Below are 21,944 nucleotides of genomic sequence, written 5' to 3'. Positions count from 1 at the left end.
CAACCCTCTGGCCTGTTTTAACATACACTTCTTCCCATCAGGAGAAGGCGTCGGATCAGGAGGCAGGTGGTTCGCGGCAAAGGTGGAAAGCCAGCCAAGGATCTCTGGCTAGGGAAGAGAGCGTGGCCAGCAGTGGGAACCTGGTGGCCTCAGGACAGGGCCCTGCAGTTCGGAGGCTGCTCCCCTGAGATGGGGGCTGCATGGGAAGGGGGCATTCCATGGGCAGCGGCCTAGTGGAGGGTCCGCAAGGCGGACATCCTGGGGCAAAGACAGGCTTGACTCAGGGGGCCTGAGAGACCAGACCCTCAAGCACGGCTCTTCCAGAGCATCCAGGGGATGCTGGGAAAGGCAACACCCAGCCATGGAGAGGTACATCACAGGGCCCATCTTACCTGGCCCACGATGGGCAGCCCGTGCCTGAAGTAGTTGTCCATCTTCTCAAAGGTGACAGTACTGAGAGTCGCGGTAATCTGAGTGGACGCGGAGCCTTGCATTACCACCCCTGCCAAAGGGAGCACACGCCCATTTAGTGCGAGCAGGATGAACAGAGCAGCCTTCCCCCCTTTCCAGACCTTCCAGGGGCAAGTTTCCCCAGAGCGTGTTCCAGTGCACGGGAATTCAGGACGATGCCAGCTGGGAGTATTCGAGAGCAGCAAGGAAGGGAGTCTGTGCTGTTATTCCCGGTGGGGAACCCTCTCCCCACCTCACCCTACAGCTTCTGGGACAGGGACTTTGGGAGGGGCAGAACCTGCAGACGGAGCCCAAGCTTCCACGAGCAAGAGTGGAAACCTCCACAGCCCAGATTGGGCCCACTGGCTGCAAGGTCCCCACCCCTGGTCTATCCAATCCCACAGTTACCTACTTAGACTGGTAGAGTTTCCTGGACACAACCAGGGCCAGTGTCAAAGGTAGGCATGCTCAGAAACCAGCTGAAGACCCACACTGACCAGCAAGAAACTGTCCTGCCTCTTCGCCACAGCAACCTGCTCCTTCTCTTGATGCTCACCTCTGGCCTGGGGTGATGGTGAGAAGGAGGTGCAGTAGAAGTAGAAAAGCTACTGTGGAGGGGAGCTTATTGCTCTGGACTGGGGCCTGGGAGATTCAGGTTCTCGTCTGCACTCAGCCATGGAGCTCTCTGAGAACCTTTGGCCCAACCTCTCTCTCTCAGGATCGGCTGAGAGGATTGGTTTGCTGCAAGAAACCAGTGGGGTGTAGTGGAGAGCCAGTGTGGTGTAGTGGCTAAGAGCGTGGGACTGGGGCTCAGGTGATCCAGGTTCTAGTCCCCGCTCAGCCATGGAGCCAACTGGGTGACTTTAGGCCAGTCACAGACTCTCAGCCCAACCTACCTCACAGGGTGGTTGTTGTGGGGATAAGATGGAGGAGGAGAATGATGTAAGCTGCCTTGAGCCCTTTGTAGGAAAAAGGCAGGATATAAATCAAAAAATAAATCGAAATAAAAAATAAAAAGAAGAACACCGGAGAGTAGGAAGGTTTCCCTTGCAAGAGGGCAAACAGCTGCGCGTCAATGTGATGTCGTGATGACAGTAACGGACGCCAAGGCCAACTCGAGCACTGACTCTCGGCCTGTCAAGTAAGGAAATGCAAGCAGAGTGGGGAGCAAAGAGCGAGGGGAGGATGGCGATGAGAGGGAGCTCCTGAGCTGGGACCCATGGAGGGGGACTTAGCCAAGTCCCTCAGAACTTTCCTTGCGCTCCTACAGCCTTGGGTGCAGCCTAGTCTTGGCCTTGCTTCCCTCTGCATCCCACCCCATCCTTCTGCTCCCTGAAGCAGACCTGTGCCCGTCTCGATGACCTTGCTCTCCACGTTCAGGCTCATGTGGTAGCCCTCCCGCTTCAGCTGGAACACCTTCGTTTTCACCACCTGAGAGAAGCAGCCCTGCACGTCGGCCTGCATCAGGAGGAAGCAAAGAGCAGACGCACACGTTTTTGCCAGCCACATCCTTTTTTGGCAGTATTCCCCATCAGGGTGCCCTCCAAATACATGAGACTACAGGTCCAATCATCCTCAGGCAGTGTTTCTTCAGCAAGAGACTTTCTGAGGACTTCTCAGTCCCTCTTCTCATTCTTGCCTTGCTCACATTCTGCTTGCGGCACCTCTTCACTTTTATTTAACTTACTTTATTTATTGGTTTATTTATTATTTACATTTATCAATGGCTCCATTAGCCCTTCAGGATTCCCTGGGCAGTTTATAATCCAAACAATTATGTAACAATAAAATGTGTATAATAAAAGTTCATACAATAAAAATTCATAAGGTAAAACACAAAAACACAATGTATTCTGACAGATAACTAAACCCATGGAGAAAATTACCTCAGGCATAGCAGAGATTAAAAAAAATTAAAATTCCTTAAAAATATAAAATATTAATTCAGCAATTCCTAGATGGTCTGGTGAATAAAAAAGTATTTTTCTCTTGCTGAAAAGATGGCAATGAAGAAACAAGGCTTGCTTCTTATTGTGCATATTATCAAAATCATTAAATAATATATAAAATTATAAACACAGAATGCTATTGTTAGTATTAACGATATTTGTATACCACCCAATAGCTGAAGGTTTCTGGGCAGCTCACAAATTATCAAACTACAATAACGTTAATTATTGGGGCCAATAATTTGGCCTTTGGGGACAAGTACAAAAATAGAAAATACAATCAAAATGCAGAAATGAGAATGCCCCGGGTGAACTTCCAATATGCAAATATATCCATTCACTGGAAGGCCAGTGTGCAGCACTATGGAGCGTCGCTCTCCCAGACTGCCTTCCAGGCTTTGTGCTTTAAAGCTCGTTTTTTTGCCTTGCCTCTCAAGTTTGCCACCTGGGAAATGAGTGTTTCCTGGTTGTCCATGTCCCACCATGGAAGCCCTTCTGCAAAAGCACCATGACGTTGTCCAAATTGTCCCATTGTCTCCAGGGACTCAAAAGACTGGGGGTCTTGCTTTTGCCTGGCCCTCCAAACCCCTAGGAACGGATGCAAAAGCCCAGCGGGAGCAGTTTCTGCTCCGCTGAGTATTTGCAATTAAGGGCATGTTTGCACTGCAAGCTAAAAAGGAGGGGATTAACAGATATTCCTTCTTCACAGGGAGCCCTGGGAACTCTCATAAGAAAAAAAGGAAATCAAACACTACAGAGTATTTTCTCCAATAAATGTTGCAACAGTAAATGTCTTATTGTTCTCTCTCCCACCCACGGGGAGCCAAAATGTGTGGTTGGTTGAACAGCAGCTTTTCCCTCTACAGAGAGCCCTGCAGGGCTGCAGGAAAACAAAATACAGTAAAGCCTTGGATTGCGAGCATAATTCGTTCCGGAAACATGCCTGCAATCCATTTGTATATCAAAGTGAATTTCCCCATCAGGTTCAATGTAAATAATGTTAATCCATTCTGCAACTTTTTTTTTTAATCGCACAAATTTGAAGTGGGGGCGCTGGGGGGGAGACGGGCACGATCGCGGGCACGCTCGGGGTGGAGAAGACAATGCTGTACTCACACCCGCAGAAAGAGAGACCAGAACCAGCGCTCAGTTGTGATGTGGCGCTCGGCAGGCAAAGCGCGCGTGACACTCGTACTGCAAGACATCGCTCGTTGATCAATTTAAAATTCAGAAACACTTTTTGCTCGCAAAACACTCACAGACCAAGTTACTCGCAATTCAAGGCTTTACTGTAAAAGGAAACGCTGTGCAAAAAGATTGGCCCCATTTGACTGGATCCACACAACCTGGCAACCCATCGAGAGCTCATTAGCCACAGCGCTGTGCTTCCTGAGCCTAGACTGCTTCTCACAGGATGGCTTACTTTCAACCGAGTCATGGCTTGTTCCAGGGATTGCTCAACCGGTGATGGATTGCTGCGACATCCAGACCTGAGAGCCACTCAACAAGACCAGCAGACGTCCTCACAGTCCCTTCAGCTTGCTTTTGCCTAGCCAGGGGTTCACAGCCATTTTTGCACGACTAGCCGCATCTACCGCAAGGGCTTTTTTGTGGTGGCACCCACAGTGCTTTTCCAGCTTCCCAAAGGTGCTGCTAGACAGCACTGAAAAGGTGAAACTCTCAGCACAAGCCCGGCCTGCCCATGGACCTCGGGTGTAAACTCTAACTGAACTGCAGAGGAGGGGAATGTGAATATAGCAGGGAATTAAGGCTGTCTAGATTAGGTCAAAGGAGTCACTCCTTGGTCTTCCTTTCTCTAGGCCTTTGCCTCACACTCAGAACTCACCTTTGCACTGAAATCTTCACACACGGCCTGCGATTCAGACCCGTGACAATGGCTTCGGTAGTAATTATAAAATTCCCGGCATACCGTGATGTTCACCGTGCCAGCAACTGGCTTCCCGTAGGTGTATCTGACAGCAGAAACAACCATTGCTTTGATTAAAAGGAAATACAGGTAGGCATGAAGACAGGCAGAACGTGTTTGCTTCCCCCATGAGCATTTCCAGGGTTGCTTTTTATCTATACATTTGTTTGTTTATTAGATTTATATCCCACTTTTTCCTTACAAGGAACTCAAAGCGGCTTACATCATTCTCCTCCTCCTGCTCTCATGCTTATCCCTACAACAACAACCCTGGAAGGTAGGTCAGGCTGAGAGTCTGTCGCTGGCCCAAACTCACCCCTTCTTGTTGTTGTTCCTTTCCTACAAGAGGTTGGACCTCATCATGGTTAAAGAGTCTTTAGATATTTAAGTTAATGTAGTTATCATGTTCACATCTCACCTTTTTTCCTTTCAAGGAATTCAAGAAAGCTTCCATAATTCTCCTCTTCTCATTCTTACTTTATCCTCACAACACTTCTAGTCCAACTGTTTCATATATACCATCCCCAACAATTCATTGAGGTTCTTTCACTAAGAGCGACTTCACCTTCCTATTTTAATCATAAATACATTACAGAAATATTCTTCCATGTTTCCTCCTGTGAGGAATCAAAGCAGGCGTATATAGACCTCCTCCACTCCATTTTATCCTCACCACAACAACCCTGTGAGGTAGGTGAGACTCTGTGACTGGCCCAAAGTCACCCAGTAAGCCTTGAGGCTGAGCAGGGACTGGAACCGGTGTGGTGTAGTAGTTAAAGCACTAGTCTGGGGGTCCAGTTTTAGCTTTCATTCAGCTATGGAGCTCATGGAGTGACTTTGGACAAGTCATACACACTCTGCCTAATCTACCTCACAGAGCTGTTGTTGTGTGATACAGTGGAGAGGAGGCAAAACTTATAAGCAGCCTGGGGTTCCTTGCAAGAGGAAGAAAGGCAGGGTACAATAACAGTTTCTATTATTATTATTATTATTATTATTATTATTATTATTATTATTGCTACATTATGTTTCTATAATAATAATAGTGCACTAATAGTTTTCTGAGTTCTCTGTATTTTTCTAATTTCTTGACCTTCATACAATCTCTTTAATACTTCTTCATTGTTCACCCTCTCAGTCCATGAAATTTGAAAATCCACATTCAGATAGCTGTCTCTTTAGAAAGCATGATCATAGAATCACAGAATAGCATAGTTGGAAGGGGCCATGAAGGCCATTGGGCCCCACCTCCTGCTGTTGCAGGACACCATGTCACACCATCCCACTCAGATGGCTGTTCAGTTTCCTCTTGAATGTCTCTACTGTGGGAGAGCCCACCACCTCTCCAGGCAGCTGGCTCCACCGCCATATTGCTCTGACAGTGAGGAAGCTTTTTCTGATACGTAGCCTGAACCTGGGTTGTCGCAACTTGAATTGATTATTCCGTATCCTACACTCTGGCATCAGCAAGAAGAGATCTTGACCTTCCTCTTGTGACAGACTTTGAGGTACTTCTAGAGGGATACCATGTCCCCCCTCAGTCTTCTCAAGGCTGAACATGCCCAGGGTCCTCTCAGTCTCTCCTCACAGGGCAGTGTTTCCAAACCCTGGATCCTTTTTGTTGCTTTCTGCTGGACCCTTTCTAATTTTTCTGCATCCTTCTTAAATCTTGGCACCCAGAACTGGACACAGTATTCCAGATGAGGCCTGACAAGTGAGGAGTATAGGGGAACTGCTCCTCCTCCTGACCTGGAAGTGCTACTTCTATTAACACATCCCAAAATAGCACTTGCCCTTTTGGCGGTTGCATCACTTTGTTCACTCATGTTTAGCCTGTTGTCCACAATCACTCCAAGATCTTTTTCTTTTTCAGTTCTGTTGGGCCTCGTATTCCCCATCTTGTACTGATGGATTTGGTTTCTTTTTCCAAGTTGGAGGACTTGGCACTTGTCCTTATTGAATCTCAATCTGTTGCTTTCAGCCCAGTGTTCAAGTTTCTCAAGATCACCCTGGATCATCCATCTCTCTTCTAGGGTGTTTGCTGTTCCACCCAGTTTTGTATCATTCACAGATTTTATTACTGTTCCTTGTACTTCCTCAAAGAGGATGGTGACACAAGCAGGAAGCGATGCAGCTTGATACTGAATTTCACACGTGGTGCCTGATGGGATACATGCCAAAGATGGGAGGACCAAGTAGGGTGCATGGAAAGCCCAAGAACGTAGATGCACTTGTCAAGCAGACCATGGTAAAAAACAACAGCGAACCATGATGGTTTGCTGTGCTGTGCGAACGCAGCCACTGTGTTATGCTTAATGCAGCGCCTCAAAAGGTGCGCCACACCCCTACAGGTCACTGATGGCACACAGCAAAGCCCAGGTGCTGGGCGGAACCGTGGAGGTTGGTAGAGGAGAGGAAGAGGAAGCACGAGCAGGGAAGGAAGGTCTGCCGGCCTTCCCTCTTTTACCAGGGTGCGCAATCCACCCATTCCAAGTCTGAAGAAGGGACATCTATGGAATGCGCTCCCCAGAGAGGTCCGCCTGGCGCCGTCACTTTATGTTTTTCGGTGCCAGGTTAAGACCTTTTTATTTAATCAATATTTTAATATGTATTAATAGCAATCGGATTTTATTGTTTGTATTTTATGAATTACAGCCAGCGTGGAATCGTCAATTTGGCTATTTTATTCTGATTTATGTTGTAAGCCGTCCAGAGACGCAAGTAATGGACGGCATACACATTTTATTAAATAAATGACTAACTAAATCAAGACACGTCATGCTTACCGGCCACAAGCAGTCACTTTCAGTTCTTCAGTCATGACACTTATGATCTTCGGTGTGGTCACCAGAACCTCAAATTTGGGCAAAACTACAAGGAAGAAGGAAAGGACATGGCAACAATGTTTAGGCCACATCGGAAACACCGTTTCCTCTTCTCACCTCATCAGAGCAGCATCACCCATAATTAGGCGCCAACTTGTACAAAGAGCATTGTTGCACACTGCCTGGGTAGCCGGGTCTCTCTTCGTTAAGCTCAGGTGGGCCACCTTGCAGGCCCTGAGCTGCGAGCAGGTAGACGGTATGGAGAAAAAGCCAGCAGGAGCACCTGCTGGGCCTCAGAAAAACATGGTCGACTCCTGTTGGCTTCACGAACCATATGAGGAGCAACCAGGGACCACACCTGGTCCTCAGGTTAGACACCCATGATGTGCATCATTCATCCCATTAAAGAATCTGAACTGGTTTGTTTCATTCTTTGTTTCTAGCAAGTCTATTAACTTTGCTGCATGCAAGACATGTCCTTGTATTCTTCCATCGTGGTTAGTTTGGGTTATCGCTGTATTTGAAGGCAGCATGTGGCCATCAGGACTTAGTGGTCAGTTGATAGCCAATATTCCATCTTGTGGAAGCAAATTCCATTCTCAAACTACAGTGGTACCTCGGCTCACGAACGCCTTCGTTCACGACCAAATCGGGTCACAAACAAAAATTTCATGAACATTCTGACTTGGGTTGGGAACTCCGCTTTGGGAGGCGAGCGAGATCACAGCCATCTCCCCCCCCCCCCCCCAGTGGGATGACTCCTTTGGATTCTAGAATCATGGGAAAGGAGGAAAAATTCTCCTTATCTGCCTTCTCCAACCAGGCATAATTCTGCACACCTCTACCATGTTCCTCGGCTCTTTTCTAAGCTGAACCATTTCTGCTGCAGCAGCCATTCTCTCTAGGGGGCCTGTCCCACTCCCCTGATCATTTTAGTGACCCTTCTCTGTGATGCCTTTTATAAGTGCAGTGACCACAGCCATAAACAACATTCCCAGTGTGGTTGCCCCATTATATGAGGGAAATCAATGGCAGTTTTGATGCCTATGGGAGTTTGCCTTGTTTCCCCATAGCGGTGTACCCAATTAACATTTTCATCGGGTTGTCCACCACGGCCCGAGGATGCTTCCCTTGGCCCATCAGCACTAGCCCAGATCCCATCAGGTCATCCTTGGAGTTAGGATTATTTGCTCCGACATGCATGACTTGATGCTTATTTTGTTTGTTGATTTATTTCATTTCTATACCGCCCATAGCCAAAAGCAAGCGAGTCTTTCGCAAAGCAAGGCAGAGCAGAAATCGGCAGAAAGCCACTGTGGCCACCAGGGACCCCTTCCTCTTACCATATTCTTCCACATCAAAGGTGGCTTCAACGGTCTTCCCATCCGCCTTCTGTGCAACCAGCCTGTATTTGCCTAAGTTGGGCTCGGAAGCGAGAGAATAGGAGTGCTGGGCGAGCCCTGTAGAAAGCTCCACATCTGTCCACTGGGCCACACGGTTCCTCATGGGATCCTGGAAGTCACAAATCACATGGTCACAAGCCACTCGTGTCCAGAGCAGGGGCGCAATCTCATTTGTGCAGCCAGGGCTGGTCCTTAAGAGCAAGCGTGCAGCAGGCAGTTGTCCTTGCCGAGTGCCGTCTGCCCTCCGCCACGTCCTGCAGTTTTCAGCTGGGAGGGGGGGACCCCCACGTGCAGGGCCCAAAGCCAGTCCTCCGGGAGTGCTTTAGAAATTCCCAGTAGAAATGTCTGCCCACCCCCCTCACCCCTCGCACCCCTTCCCCACCAGCCACCGATCATTTTGAACCCCTGGCTTCCATGCAGACTTTCTGGCATTCTTGAAAACTGCACCAGCTCTGCTGAGACTAAGTTGCCAAGCCCATTCACTCCAAGGCAGGTTCCGCCCAGTGAAGCAGAGCTGACTGCCAAGTCGCTCTCATCAGGACTGCAGCCTCGGTTAATGTTTAAACCTCCTCCGTCCGCCCCCGCTTGTTTGTTTTCCAGCATCTCCTGCAAAAAGTCTATTTGCTCGAGATTTTCCAAGGTAACTGCCTACTGCAGCGGAACGCCAAAGTGAGATAATACTGTTTGCATGACATGGTGGTCACTGGTTCGAAGGAAGGGGCTCAGGTTCTGGGGAGACAATGGGCGATTCCTGCCAGGATTGCGGGCCAGGTTATTCCTGTAACCAGCCAGAGGTTATGTCATACTCGTACCTGCACCTTGCCTGAGGCTTGCAGTATTTCATGCTTGCCGTGTGGCCTGCAATACCACACATCCTACCCTGATCGTCTGCATCCAGCTTGCATCCCCTGCCCTGTTATCCTGTCCAAGGTTCCGCCACCTTTGTTTGTCCTCATGGTTCCTGACCCTTGGCTTGTTCCTGACCACGTCCGTGTTCTGCCTTCTTCTGGCTCCTGACCTCGGTCTGCACAATGTGGACTTTCCATTCCACCCTGCTTTTGGACTCTGTCTTTCCTGAAGCTCCGCTGCCTGCATCCTGGCGTCTTTGTAGCTCTTCTCTTGTTTCTGGCCACCCACATCTGAGCCCTGGACCCTGACAAGTGTGCAGTAAATTTCCCACCATCCTGCACCAGTGCCTGTGCTGGCTAGCACTGAGGGGAGTTGTAGGCCAGAACTTGGAGAGGTGTAGGTTGCCCATTCCTGAATACAGAAGTTAAGATTTAGGGTGCAATGCATGTTTAGATTGAGAAAAGGTGCTACAACATCTCTCCAGACAGCCGTGCTAGGAATTGTAGGACATTTTCTGTCTAAACATGCATGGGACTGCATCTTTCAAGAATTGACAGCCTCAAATTCAGAAAGGATTTCTTTTGGGGTAATGTTGCCTCCCTGCTATTCTTCCCTGGTTTCTGGGGGCATGAGGCTGTTGCTGCTGGAAGCCACAGAGAAGCAGCAACGTTGTTGGGGATTATTGTGAGAGGAGAGAATTTCGTCCATCCAACCCCCCACTCCCACCCCAGAAATCTCTAGATTTTTGTAAGAACTGGCAACTTACCTGGACGTAAATCAAAGGAATCTGTGGAAAGAAAAGAATATGAAAAATCAGAGACAGAAAGGACTGAAAAAGTTCATGTGCGGGGTAGATAATCCAAGCAGGTGGCCTTTACTGTCCTTCAAAAACATTGATCTGAAGATGAACAGAATTTTTGGTTAACGATTAAATCCAGTGAAGACCAGCTGAACTGCAGCAGTTTCAAAGGACTGCAGAACAATTGTGCAACTTAAATGTCAACGATAGAGAAATTGAACTTGTGCAAGATCTGCATACTTTTAGCTAAATCGCTAAATCATCCATTCAAACAGAGGCTGCAGCTAAGAGATTAGAAGAAGACAGAGGCTGGGAAGGGCAGCATTGAAGGAGCTGGAAGAGATCATCCAGTGTGAGGAAGTTTCACTGGAGACCAAGGCCAAGATCATGTGCACAACTGTATTCCCAATCACAATCTATGGATGTGAAAGCTGGACAGAGAAGGAAGCTGGCAGGAAGAAAATGGATGCGTCTGAAACATGGAGGTGGAGGAGCGCTTTGCAAATGCCCTGGACCGACAGAGAGATGAGCAAATGGGTCCAAAACCAAACCAGACCAAATCAGAGCTTTTCATGAAAGCGGAACTGGCAAAACCACTTTGAAGGGCAAGATTTGGAAGTCCACATTTTAAAATGAATGTGATATAGGGTCAGTTTCTTGAGTTCGTTTATAGCCCGCCTACTCATGAAACAAGGCACTCAAGCGGGCTAGGGGAAAAAAATGAAGGCTGAAAGCAAGATCTTAACTAGAGCAAATAAATTAAAAGCACAATAATAAAAGAAATAAAGAGCACCAGTCAATACCAATCCATCAATCAACTGCAACAAATCAGTTTATAAGCCAAAGGCCTGCCTGAACAGAAGGACTCTTCCTGCCAGTGGAAAGGGATCAAGGAGGGCGCCATATGCAGAGACAATGCAGTCCCCATGTAGCTCCTTCCAAGATTCACTTTATCAATGGAGCTCCAGGTGCTCTCATCTCGGGGACACTGGCGCAAGTGTGGGGACCCTTGGGATAGGAGATCCCCAAAACACTGCAGGGATCCGACAGGAAAGGGGGATCGAAGGGGTGGGCCCCCAAATGCCCCTTTTCACATGATCTTCAGGGTTGGGAGGGAAACCTCCTGCACCTTTGAGTTATCCACCCTTGGAAGAGGGGTGCATGAGCACCCCCAGATGCCCAAGGCTTCCTACAAAGGGTATGTTTCAAGCCCCCTTTCTCTTCGAGAGATGCTTGAAAAGTGGGTTTTGCAAAGGGCTACAAAGATTATTTTTCGCATGTATACCGTATGCCGCCGGGCATGTTTGCCCATTTGGAAAATGCCCGTGAACTTGAACAATCAGGAAGCACCCATTTTCCAAAAGGCAAAACTGGAAGACACGCAGTGCGGCACGTCCCCAGTCAGGATCATGTTCTGCTTCACCGGCACAGCAAGTGTAAGCGGTTCTTCCGTGTAAAGCCGTTTTTCCCAGGCAGCCAGCTCTGGCTATTTGGATTTTAACTTCCGTGCATTGCAGCCAGCAGCGCCAATGGGCAGGAATGTTGGGAGTTGCCCCAGAACTTCTGGAGGGTACCAGGTTGGGGAAGACTGGTGTGGAGGCTGTTTGTTGACAGGCTGCTTTGTGTCAGCTCTAGAGCCAAGGGTAAGGACAACTGGGCTCTTGCCAAGGGCCCACCAGCCCAGGGAGCACTGCTGTTTCTCTCCACTGCAGCCTGCTTGTTCATCTCCCTCTCACTTCTGATCCAGGCAATGGGGGCTGTGAAGAGAGGCATTTGTTCACAGGCCCTCTGCCTGTCAAGCAATCCCAGAGCCATGGAGAGGGGAAAGATAAAGAGGCAAATAGTGGTCGTGAGAAGGCCATCCACTGGGGAAAGAAAGGGGCTTGCCCCGGGGAAGGTTGCTCCAGCAATTCAGGGGCCAATGTTTGCTTAGATTTAAAAAAAAAATCCACACAAGCAGTCCCCAAGAGCTGGTTGTGTGAACTGATCCTTAGAGAACTTCTGGATTGTGCTTTATTCTTTTAAATGTTTCTATTATATAGCCATCTGTTTGAACGGTTTGCATGGCAGCCTTTTCACGGTTTGCAATCTGCCCCCGAAGGACTGGTTGATCCGGTGAGTTAAAATATAATATATGAATGGGTGCGTAAATAAAACGATGAAATGTACCTGGTCGTCCAAGGGCCGGAAGTGATCATCCAGAGAAGCAACACGGAACTGAACTGGGAAAGGAAGAAGGAGAGCATTTTAAGAGGCTTGGTAGTGGCACATGTGTGCATGCTTGCACACATGCAGGCTTCGCGGCAAAGAACATGCAAAAAGTCTCAGGATTTATTTTTTGGAGTATTTCAGGATTATACCCCAGTGGGATGCAGGGTTCCCTGTGTGGGGTTGTTTCTCTGCTCCCTCTGCCTGATGCAGCTTGTCTCATAAGTCAGAGGTGCCAACCGTGCCTCATCTTAGGGGTGAATAAGCAGTGGTGTAGTGGAGGACCCCTTTATTATGAAGGACCCTTTTATTATGTATGCAAATATGTGTTTATTAAACGATTTCCTGTCCTTCACCAGGGTCTCAGGATGGTAATACCATAATAAGGCACAGCATCAGCATCAAATAACAGCAAATAAAACCCATTTTAAAACACCATTAAATCTGAAAATATCAGGAAAATAAAAGGGTTTCGGCCTGGCACCGAAATGAATAAAGCGCTGGTGCCAGGCACACCTCTCTGGGGAGCATATTCCATAGTCATGGTGCCACCACAGAGAAGGCCCTTCCCCGGTAGCCACTCTCCTGATCTCCTTCAAAGAGGGATCCCGGGGAAAGACCTCTGACCCAGATCTTAGGGGAAAGGCAGGTATATATGGAAGGAGGGGCACGGATTGTTCTCCGTCACCCTCTCCTCTGAGATTAACTGCACCTCACCCTCTCCTCTGAGATTAACTGCACCGTTCACACCAGCTCTGTCTTTGTGTGTGAGATAGCAAGAGCCTCCCAAGGTAGTGGAGCTATCCCACCTAACCCAAAGCCACCATGGATTAAGTTCCCCGTGGGGCTTAGCATCTTGAGACACCTACCCCCGCAATTATGCAAGCAGCTGTTTGCTTGGAGCTTTCCGTGTTTACCTAACCCAACATGATGGGTTCTTTGAAGAGGCAGACAAACCTCAAATTATCCCTAGCTTGTTTTAGGGTTATTTGAGGGCTTTCTGCCTGACCCTACAAGCAACCCAGGACATCAGATTCGCACGGCACGGCCCACAGGCACCCAATGGGGCATGGCAGGCTCTGCTGCTAAGTTAAGCTCAGGGGGGGTGGGGCGGGGTGCAAAGAGGCTGCCCCTTTGAGCAGCCCAGTTGCAATGCAGAGCAGGTTGGGCTGGTCTTGCAAGGGCAACAAAGAATCATTAGCTTCCCAAAAGATGTTCCTGGTGGAGCTAGGAACTGCCAGAACTGGTTTGTTGAGATGAATCGATGCAGCTGCCCAGGCGTTTATGCTCTCCTTGGGGTCTTGACTATGGGGACTGTCAAATTTACACTAGACTGCGGTCAAAAACACTGTGAAGACCATGTCTCCAGCCTCAGGGAGGTCCAAGCTGCCCACCAAAGAGGGCCCTCCAAAGAGCAAGAGAATATGAATGGTCTGAAAAGGCGACCCCAGATTTGTCCGGCTGTCTATCCCCACAGGACGCTGTCCCACATACCCCGCTCTCCTGGCTTGTAGAGAGGCTTGTCGGTCTGCAGGAAAATGAGGTTGCTCCTGTTCTTGATCAACACCATCTTCCGGCTCCAAAAACGCACTGTCGCCCCGATCACCTGCACTGTGGCGAAGACCTTTGGGGAGCCCCAGGAGGGTTCCCATCTGGGAAGCTGCAGGATGCAAAAACAGTTGTTCAGCAACGGAGGGCCAGGGTGCTGGGCGAATCCCAGTCTGGTCCTCCGAGCTTCCCCAGAAGATGCTACCCCTTCCCCAGGCCCAGCCCTTTTTCCTGAGTCCTGACTGCCCACCACTGGGTGGCTTCCCTGGTTTTAGGCAGGTTCTCCCCACCCTGAAAGGCTGTAATTTAATTTAATTTAATTGCAACCTTTCTATGCAAGGAGCCTCAGAACAGCTTTCCAGAGGCACAGGCTACTAGAAGGAAGCATTTTCAGCAAAAGTGTGCTGGAAGACCTTGCCAACGATGGGACAGGATTGGAGGGAGGGTGTCCCCAGACATTTTTCCCAGAGTCATGGGGAATTATTTATGTTTTCCCTGACTCAAAATACAATTTACTGTTGCTGACAGGGCCCGCTCAAGCCCCTTTGCTGCCTGAGCAAACGACAAGATGGCTCTCCCCATCACAGCGCCGCCTGCCCATCTGCCCTTCAGTGTGGGCCACATTTATTCCCCTCGAGGACAGCAGGGGGGCTTCGGGCGCTTGGGGCAGACTGCGAAGGAGGCGCATAATTCTGTCCTTCCACACCTGGCTGCCCCTGTCACCACCGCTGTCAACACCTGACGTCCAAGGCAGCAACTCACTCTGCCTTAGTCGCTGAGAAAACGTGACATCGCACCCACACACCCACACACCCCTACATTTTCCCCCTCCTATGTACTTTTTCAAAACCGGATTTCAACTTTGTGACTTGGTGCTTTCTATTGGAGGAAGAGGAGAAGGAGGAGGAGCCTTTTTAAGAGGAAATTCTCTTTCTTTCCATCCTTCCTTCCTTCCTTCCTTCCTTCCTTCCTTCCTTCCTTCTTTTAAAAGCAGCCCTCCAAAATATGTAGCAGCAAGGGCTTCAACACAGCGGTAGTTGTCTAAACTCATAAAAACACAAGCCCCTAAGAATTGCCCTGCTGGATCACACAGGGTTCCACCTAGTCCAGGACCCTGTACACATCAAGGGCAACCAGCTTCCCATAGGATCTCTCCAGCAGGACAGGAGTGCAAGAATACCCTCCTACCTATGATCCCCAGCAACTGGTGTACATAGGCAAACAGCCCCTGATACTGGAGATAGCCTATAGCAGCATTCTCCAACTGGTGGCCTTCAGTGGCTTTTGGACCACAGCTCCCAGAATTCCCATCCAGCAGGGCCATTGACTGGGAACAGTGGGTGTTACAGTCTGGAAGGCACAAGGTTGGAGAGGACTGGCCTATAGCCATGAGGACTAGTAGCCTTGGATAGCCTTCTGTTCCAGGTATTTGTCAAGTTCCCATTTAACGCCATCGAAATTGGTGACTGTCTTGTGGATGCAAATTCCCTGTCTGAGCTCTGCACTGGGGAAAGAAACCTTTCCTTTGATCTGTCCTGAATCGCCCACCCTTCAGCTTCACGAGGTCATCCCAAGTTATAGATTTCGGAGTGAGGGAAAAAGAGTCTCCCTTTCCACACCAGGCATAATTCTGTCCACCTCGATCCTGCTTCCCCTTCATCACCTCTTTTCTAAGCTTAACCAGCCCAGTGATGAAGGTCTTCCATCCAAAGTAAGTCCCACCCGATGAGGTCATGATTTATCATAAGTAAGTAAAGGCTTCTGAACCTAAAAATAACTGTTTTCTAGGCACAATCCAGTGGCCTCCACCCTAGATGCCCCTCATCACCATCATCATCCTCACATTACCCTTATACCTTTCCTCCTCTTGTGAGGAACTCAAGTTGCCTTAACAAGGTTCTCTTCCTCTCCATTTTATCCTCACCACAACCCTGTGAGGTAGGTTGGGCTAAGAGTTCACAAGTGGCCCAAAGTCAGTGAGTCTCATGGCACAGTGGACAGAGAAGTGGGTCTCCCAAGCCCCACCCAGCACTCTAACCACTATACCACACTGCTCCTCCAGAGTCAAAGGCTTTTGCGTGCCCAGTGGCTGGAGCAAGGCGAGGGGGTGGGGATCTCCCATCCCACTGGGTTTCTTCCCAGCATTTTGTCCAGAAGAAAGTTTCTCAGCCTCCAGATAAAGCACTGAGGAAGAGGAGGGGAACCGGGATAGGGGGACAACCCCAGCTTCTTCTCCTCACCAACCTCCAGCAGGCCCTTCTTCCTTCTCCCCAAGCTGCATTTCTCTCTTGAGGGGCAGCTGGCATGGATCTTTCTGCACCAGCTGTGCAGCAGGTGGAGCAGAAGCTCAGCTGCTGGAGCACCAGCACTCGGGACCCAAGACCTTGCTGCTGGGACCCTGAAGAACCCTCCCCACCCCAAAAGCCATGTTGAGGGACTTTTGGATCATAGAATCATGGCACAGTAGAGGTGGAAGGGGCCATGAACACCATCAGAACGAATCCCCTGCTGTTACAGGACACCATCCCACTCAGATGGCTGCCCAGTTTCTCCTTGAATGTCTGCAGTGTGGGAGAGCCCCCCACCTCTCCAGGCAGCTGGTCCCACTGTTGTCTTGCTCTGGCAGTGAGGAAGCTTTTCCTGATGCCCAGCCTGAATCTGGGTTGTCACAACTTGAACTGATTATTTCGTATCCTACACTCTGGCATCAGCAAGAAGGGATCTTGACCTTCCTCTTTATGACAGCCTTTGACGTACTTATGGAAGGATAGCATGTTCCCCCTCAGGCTTCTCTTCTCAAGGCTGAACATGCCCAGTTCTCTCCGTCTCTCCTCATAGGGCAGTTTTTCCAAACCCTGCATCATTTTTGTCGCTTTCTGCTGGACCCTTTCTAATTCACCTGCGTCTTTCTTAAATCTTGGTGCCCAGAACTGGACACAGTATTCCAGGTGAGGTCTGACTAGTGATGTGTATATGAGATCTACTTCTTCCTGTGATTTAGAAGTAATACTTCTGTTAATGCATCCCAAAATAGCACTTGCCCTTTTGACAACTGCATCACTTGGTTGGCTCATGTTTAGCCTATTGTCCACAATTACTCCAAGATCTTTTTCTTTTTCAGTTCTGTTGAGCCACATATTCCCCATCCGGGATCATGAGCCCTCATTCAGTTTATATATCACTGGCACTATCTACCATGTTTCCCCAAAAATAAGACCTATCCCGAAAATAAGACCTAGTACTATTTTTGGTACTTGCTAAAATATAAGACCTACCCCGAAAATAAGACCTTGTGTGTTTTCGTGAGCCAAAACAAATATGACAGTGTCTTATTTTCAGGGAAACACGATATTCATTCAACACTTAATCCTATGGAGACCCTTGGACATAAATCTACCATTCGATCAACTTAAGCCCCATTTAATTTAATGAGCTACTCCAAGTGGGCACAGTATTAGATGGGGAAAATAAAGCACTGGATGCAGGGGTGTTGTGTCCAACAGAAGACCACCTCCAACGTAGCAGCTGGTTTTTCCTAACCATCTAATGAAGCATTTTGAACATTGGCCAATCCTAATAGGGCCTTCAGGCTAAGGAAAGTGGGAGGCAGAAGTAGTAAAGAAAAATCAACTACGGGATGGATCAAGTCCATAAAGGAAGCTACAGCCTTGAATTTACAAGCAGTGAACAAGAATAGCCCCCTTTCATTGTCGCAAATATATAAAGCTAAGAAAATAATGACATCATTCTCTGGAGATCTTGGTTAGTCTAAGTTCTTAGTATCTTCCTCCATGTGTAAAGAACGTGGCATTACAATGAGAAGTTGGAGTCCCTTCTACAGATGCATCAGTGCGGATATATGGGTTTAATTCTATTTATTACCCTCCAGCTCTTTGCCAATGATGTTGGCATTAGGCCTGTCTTTGGTGGAAAAGCGAAATGATAGAGCTAATCAAACTGAATGATAACTAATCCAATTAAAAGTATAATTTCATGAAGGTGAGACGACAAATCAAAAATAGATGATTACAGCTTGATTTCCAGGTAAATTCTGTCTTTGCCACTAAAGTGGGGAATAGAGCCGAGATCAGAATATATATTGGCAAATTATCTCCAGCTTCCTCCTATCGCTAAATACAGGAAGGCATTTGCAGCTACATATTTTGATTGTCTTCCATCAACAGTCATGGAAGGATGTTTTTTAGAAGTCATTATGATTACATTTCTGTCCCATTTTTCTTCTCCTGCAAAGAACACAAGCTTCTCTCCATGTTATCTCCGTAACAGCAACCCTGTGAGGTAGGTTGGGCTGAGAGTCTGTGACTGCCCCAAGGAACCCAGGTCTCCCACGTCCCAGTCCTATGCTCTTAACCACTACACCACACGGGATCCTAAATGAAGATCATGTACTTCTCCATCAGAGCAGGCTGAAACAGTGGAAAATGTGTTTTTTCTAACACATGTTTTTTCTAATGAGCCTGGATGAGCCTATACTTAAGATCCTCCTCCAAAAACCCTCCTTGCAAGATGAGGGGAGGGCTGACACAAGGGCCTTTTCTGCTGTAGCACCCCAACTGTACAACTCGCTCCCCAGAGGCACGCCTGGCACTGATTCATTCCAGCACCGGGCCAGAACCTTTTTATTTTCCCAGGTTTTTTTTAAATTGTTGGTCGTTAACTATTTTCTCTTCTATCAAGTACTGGCACTATGGAGTTTTTAATTTAACTGGCATGAGATTCCTAGAATAAATGACAGTACAGAAGAGCAATCCATCAATCAGGACTTGTTTGAGAACCCCAAGACTTGCTGCCTGGAAGGACAAATATATTCTGTTTCACACAACAAAGGCAGAGCGAACAGCAAAACATCTCCAGTGTTTGCTGATCCTATGAATGAAATGAAGCATCACGTCCACGACAGCCTTGCATGCGCAGTTTGCATGTTAATTTTTACTGAGCATTCGTATCCCACGTCAGTCCTTAACTCTGCTCTCCTGCCTTATTGCGTTTCAAGCCTCTGTTGTTTTAACAACTGTTTCCCGTTTTAAGGACAGTTTCACTAATAATGCCTTGTTTTAAAATATGGTCTCCATATGACTTGTTTCATTTACAGATTGATGGAAAGATCTAGGACCAAGGGAACTCAGGGGTGGATGGACAGATGGAGAAACAGCCTGGTAGAATTTCTTACCTGGAACTGGATGCACTGGAACATATCCTTGTCTGTCACTATGTCTCTGATAAGGCTTTTGTTCTCATTCCCATATTCTAGGAAGGAACTAAGGACCACGGACTCATTTACATGGTTGAGATGGATACATATCTTCTGGTGGCTCTCTGTCTGCATCTGAACTGGAAGCAGCACCAAAAATTGCCTGGAAGGGGAAAGAGCTCATGTCAGAAGCCTGCAGATCCATGATTTTCAGCATGGTTCACTGCAGCATGGTTCTCTGTACCCCCACTTCTACCTGCATGCCAGTTCTTCCAAATTCAGAGAAAGAAGGATTGAAGGAAGATGCTCTTGGTGGTCAAAAAAAAAAAAAACACTCATTTTATCTACCCTGAGAGGCAACGGCAATTTGAAAGAGAAAGTGCCCCTTGTGGTGGAGAGGCTTAGCCACTTAACCAAACAGATCTGGTAGGTTCTCATTGTGCTCCAGAGTCTGACAGATCTGTTTAACCAGAAGCAAGCGTGGGACAAAATATGGCTCCAGGCTCCTCTGCATGAAACATTTATTGAGCACACATGATCCTTCCCTCATGGTAGTTTGCAGGCGTTGTACATAATCTCCTTCTCTAGGCCCTTTCCTATTCTTTGCGACCATTTCCATAGCTTGTTTAAGATGAAGAAAAGGTTCTAAGGCTTGGAAATGGCATAATGAGATGACGGTGTCTTTCTCTCCTGGGATCTCCCATACACAAAAGAGGAGAAAGGAGACAGGTCATCCTTCCCTATTAAACCACAAGACCTAACACTGAAAAAAAATGGCAAGTTCTATCAGCTGCAGCATAGGGAGGAATCCTGGCTGGCAGGACTGCCGTGGGAAGGAGAGGGCAGGAAAAGTCCATTTCCACAGTGCGGCGGATTCAGCCCAGGTCTAGATCTCAGCCCCTCGCAAGCCCCTCCGCATGCCTTTGCGGAGGGCGAATTCACACAACCTATTTGTGGCTTGTGCTGCTTCTTGGGGGACAAGGATCAGTTGCACCGAGCTGTGCGGGGAGGCTTCAGACTGGGCTCCCGGGGCAGCAAGAGGGGATTTTGGAGGAAGAGAGGAGGCAGGGCAGGGCAGGGCAGGGGAGCCCCCGCAAGCGGCTTACGGTTCCACGGTGGGCTCTGCGAGGTCGCAAGGAAGGAGAGCCAGCAGCAGAAGCAGCGCCCCGAGTCTGTGGCCCGTTCCCATGGTGCTGAGAGGGCTGCTGTGGCTGAGGCGGGCGGAGGCGAGAGCTCTCTTCGCACCTCTGGCTGCTCCCTCTGCCGCCGGCCTGGCGGAGCTTTATAGCGGCTCGGCGCAGCTGCCCTGCGAGGCAGAGGAGAAAAGGGCTGGGAGGGGGAGGGACGGACGGCCCGATTGCGACAGCCCCGCGGCAGCGCAGCCGAAAGGGCGCGCAGAAACTCCCCTGGCGAGCAAACAAGGAAGGAAGAAGAAAAGAGGTCATTGACAGAGCTGCATTACGCAAGGCGCTGGCCTATATTTGAGCCGCGTGTGTTAGGGACGGTTCCAGCCTGAGAGGTGTGCTCTTGATTTGCCGCCGGCAGGCGGGCTCGAATTCCAACATGGGGAAACTCCGCGAAAGGGGGAGGTAGAGGCTGAAGCAGTGGGGAAGGGGGGGGCATGAATCAGGAGAACTGCAACATCCACACACACACACCCACACACACACACACATTGCAGAAGAAATGCAATGCAATGCTTGGCACCAAAGCCAGAGGGTCGGGAGCCAGAAGTGGGGTGAAAGGGAAGCCATGGGGAAGAGGCCCCGAGGGGACTATTCTGCCCCACGGTGCTAGGCTAGTGGCCCTGTGCGCCCCCCCCCCCACTGCCCCCAAATGACGTGCACAGCTTCCCCATGCAGCTTTGTGGGGATTTTAGAACAGAAGAGAAGCAGCGAGCAGGGCACCAAAGGGCAAAGGCCCTGCAAAATAACCCTTCAAACAGATCGTGAGCCACTTGAAAATCCCCTGCCCCAACACCTTCCAGAAAATGCCCTCAGATGCTCAGGCATTCTTGAAACAGCCCCCCTGAATTTGAACTGTTGCCAGCAAGAACGATTTCCAAGGCACAACGCACAAAGCCCGATGCAAGATCTCAGGCCCAGGGCCAAATCCAGCCCTCCAGGACTCCCTAGAGGGCCCCATCGCCTTCTCCGTCCCACCCCCTTCCCCCAACTACCAACGCTTCGGTGCTTTCCCACATTTTGTATGGTTCCCACCCCACCCCTTCTAAAAGGCTGAAACACTCTCCCAGGGCTCAGTTACTGGCAGGCTATGCTGAGTCGCTTTGGCATTTTGGGCCTGCCCTTGCATGGCCATCAATCACTGGCAGGCATTAATTAGAGGCAGGGCCTTTATTCTCCCGTATGTGTGCCCATCAATGCTTCAGCCAGTTGCTGTGGAGGAGAGGTCCGCATAGTCACCCTGCCCCAGCACTTGCCGTTCTTTCGTTCCGTGACACATAATGAAGCTTAGCTTCTTTCTTCTTCATCATCAATAAATCCAAGACACAATAACAAAGCTTGACAAATAAGAATTTACACTCCCGAATACCTTTCCCCACCAAAGATCAGAGATTCCTAGCACATGACCTTAGCATGGACTCTGGTACTTATATGGCCTTAGGGATACGCAGCTTTCTTTTAAAAGTAGCCCCATCCTGAAATCTTTGCTTTTCCCTTGGTCACGGTTTCCGTGATCCGATGCCTGGACTGCTTCCAATCTTTCAGGCTTAGTCTCGGGAGGCATTTCAGATTCTCGATGTTGGCACAGCA

General features: G+C 48.8%; 1 protein-coding gene across 1 annotated transcript in view; it reads right to left on the bottom strand.

The window, feature by feature from the left end:
- The window catches only part of A2M (alpha-2-macroglobulin), a 60,574-nt gene extending 40,141 nt beyond the window's left edge, over positions 1–20,433 (bottom strand). Inside the window, exons 1-10 of the mRNA XM_044422201.1 lie at positions 20,277–20,433; positions 19,150–19,333; positions 13,905–14,070; positions 12,372–12,424; positions 10,170–10,190; positions 8,495–8,663; positions 7,113–7,197; positions 4,246–4,372; positions 1,794–1,908; positions 393–502 (exon numbers count right to left, since the gene is read on the bottom strand). Of these exons, the coding sequence (XP_044278136.1) occupies positions 393–502; positions 1,794–1,908; positions 4,246–4,372; positions 7,113–7,197; positions 8,495–8,663; positions 10,170–10,190; positions 12,372–12,424; positions 13,905–14,070; positions 19,150–19,333; positions 20,277–20,359 (1,113 nt within the window). The 5' untranslated portion in view covers positions 20,360–20,433. The remainder of the gene's footprint in view (positions 1–392; positions 503–1,793; positions 1,909–4,245; positions 4,373–7,112; positions 7,198–8,494; positions 8,664–10,169; positions 10,191–12,371; positions 12,425–13,904; positions 14,071–19,149; positions 19,334–20,276) is intronic.
- Positions 20,434–21,944: the final 1,511 nt, after the last annotated feature.

Source organism: Varanus komodoensis, unplaced genomic scaffold, assembly GCF_004798865.1.
Source record: "Varanus komodoensis strain SLA01 unplaced genomic scaffold, ASM479886v1 scaffold121, whole genome shotgun sequence".
Taxonomy (NCBI): domain Eukaryota; kingdom Metazoa; phylum Chordata; class Lepidosauria; order Squamata; family Varanidae; genus Varanus; species Varanus komodoensis.
The sequence above is the reverse complement of the archived record's forward strand: the minus strand, read 5'-3'. Positions and strand labels throughout refer to the sequence as shown.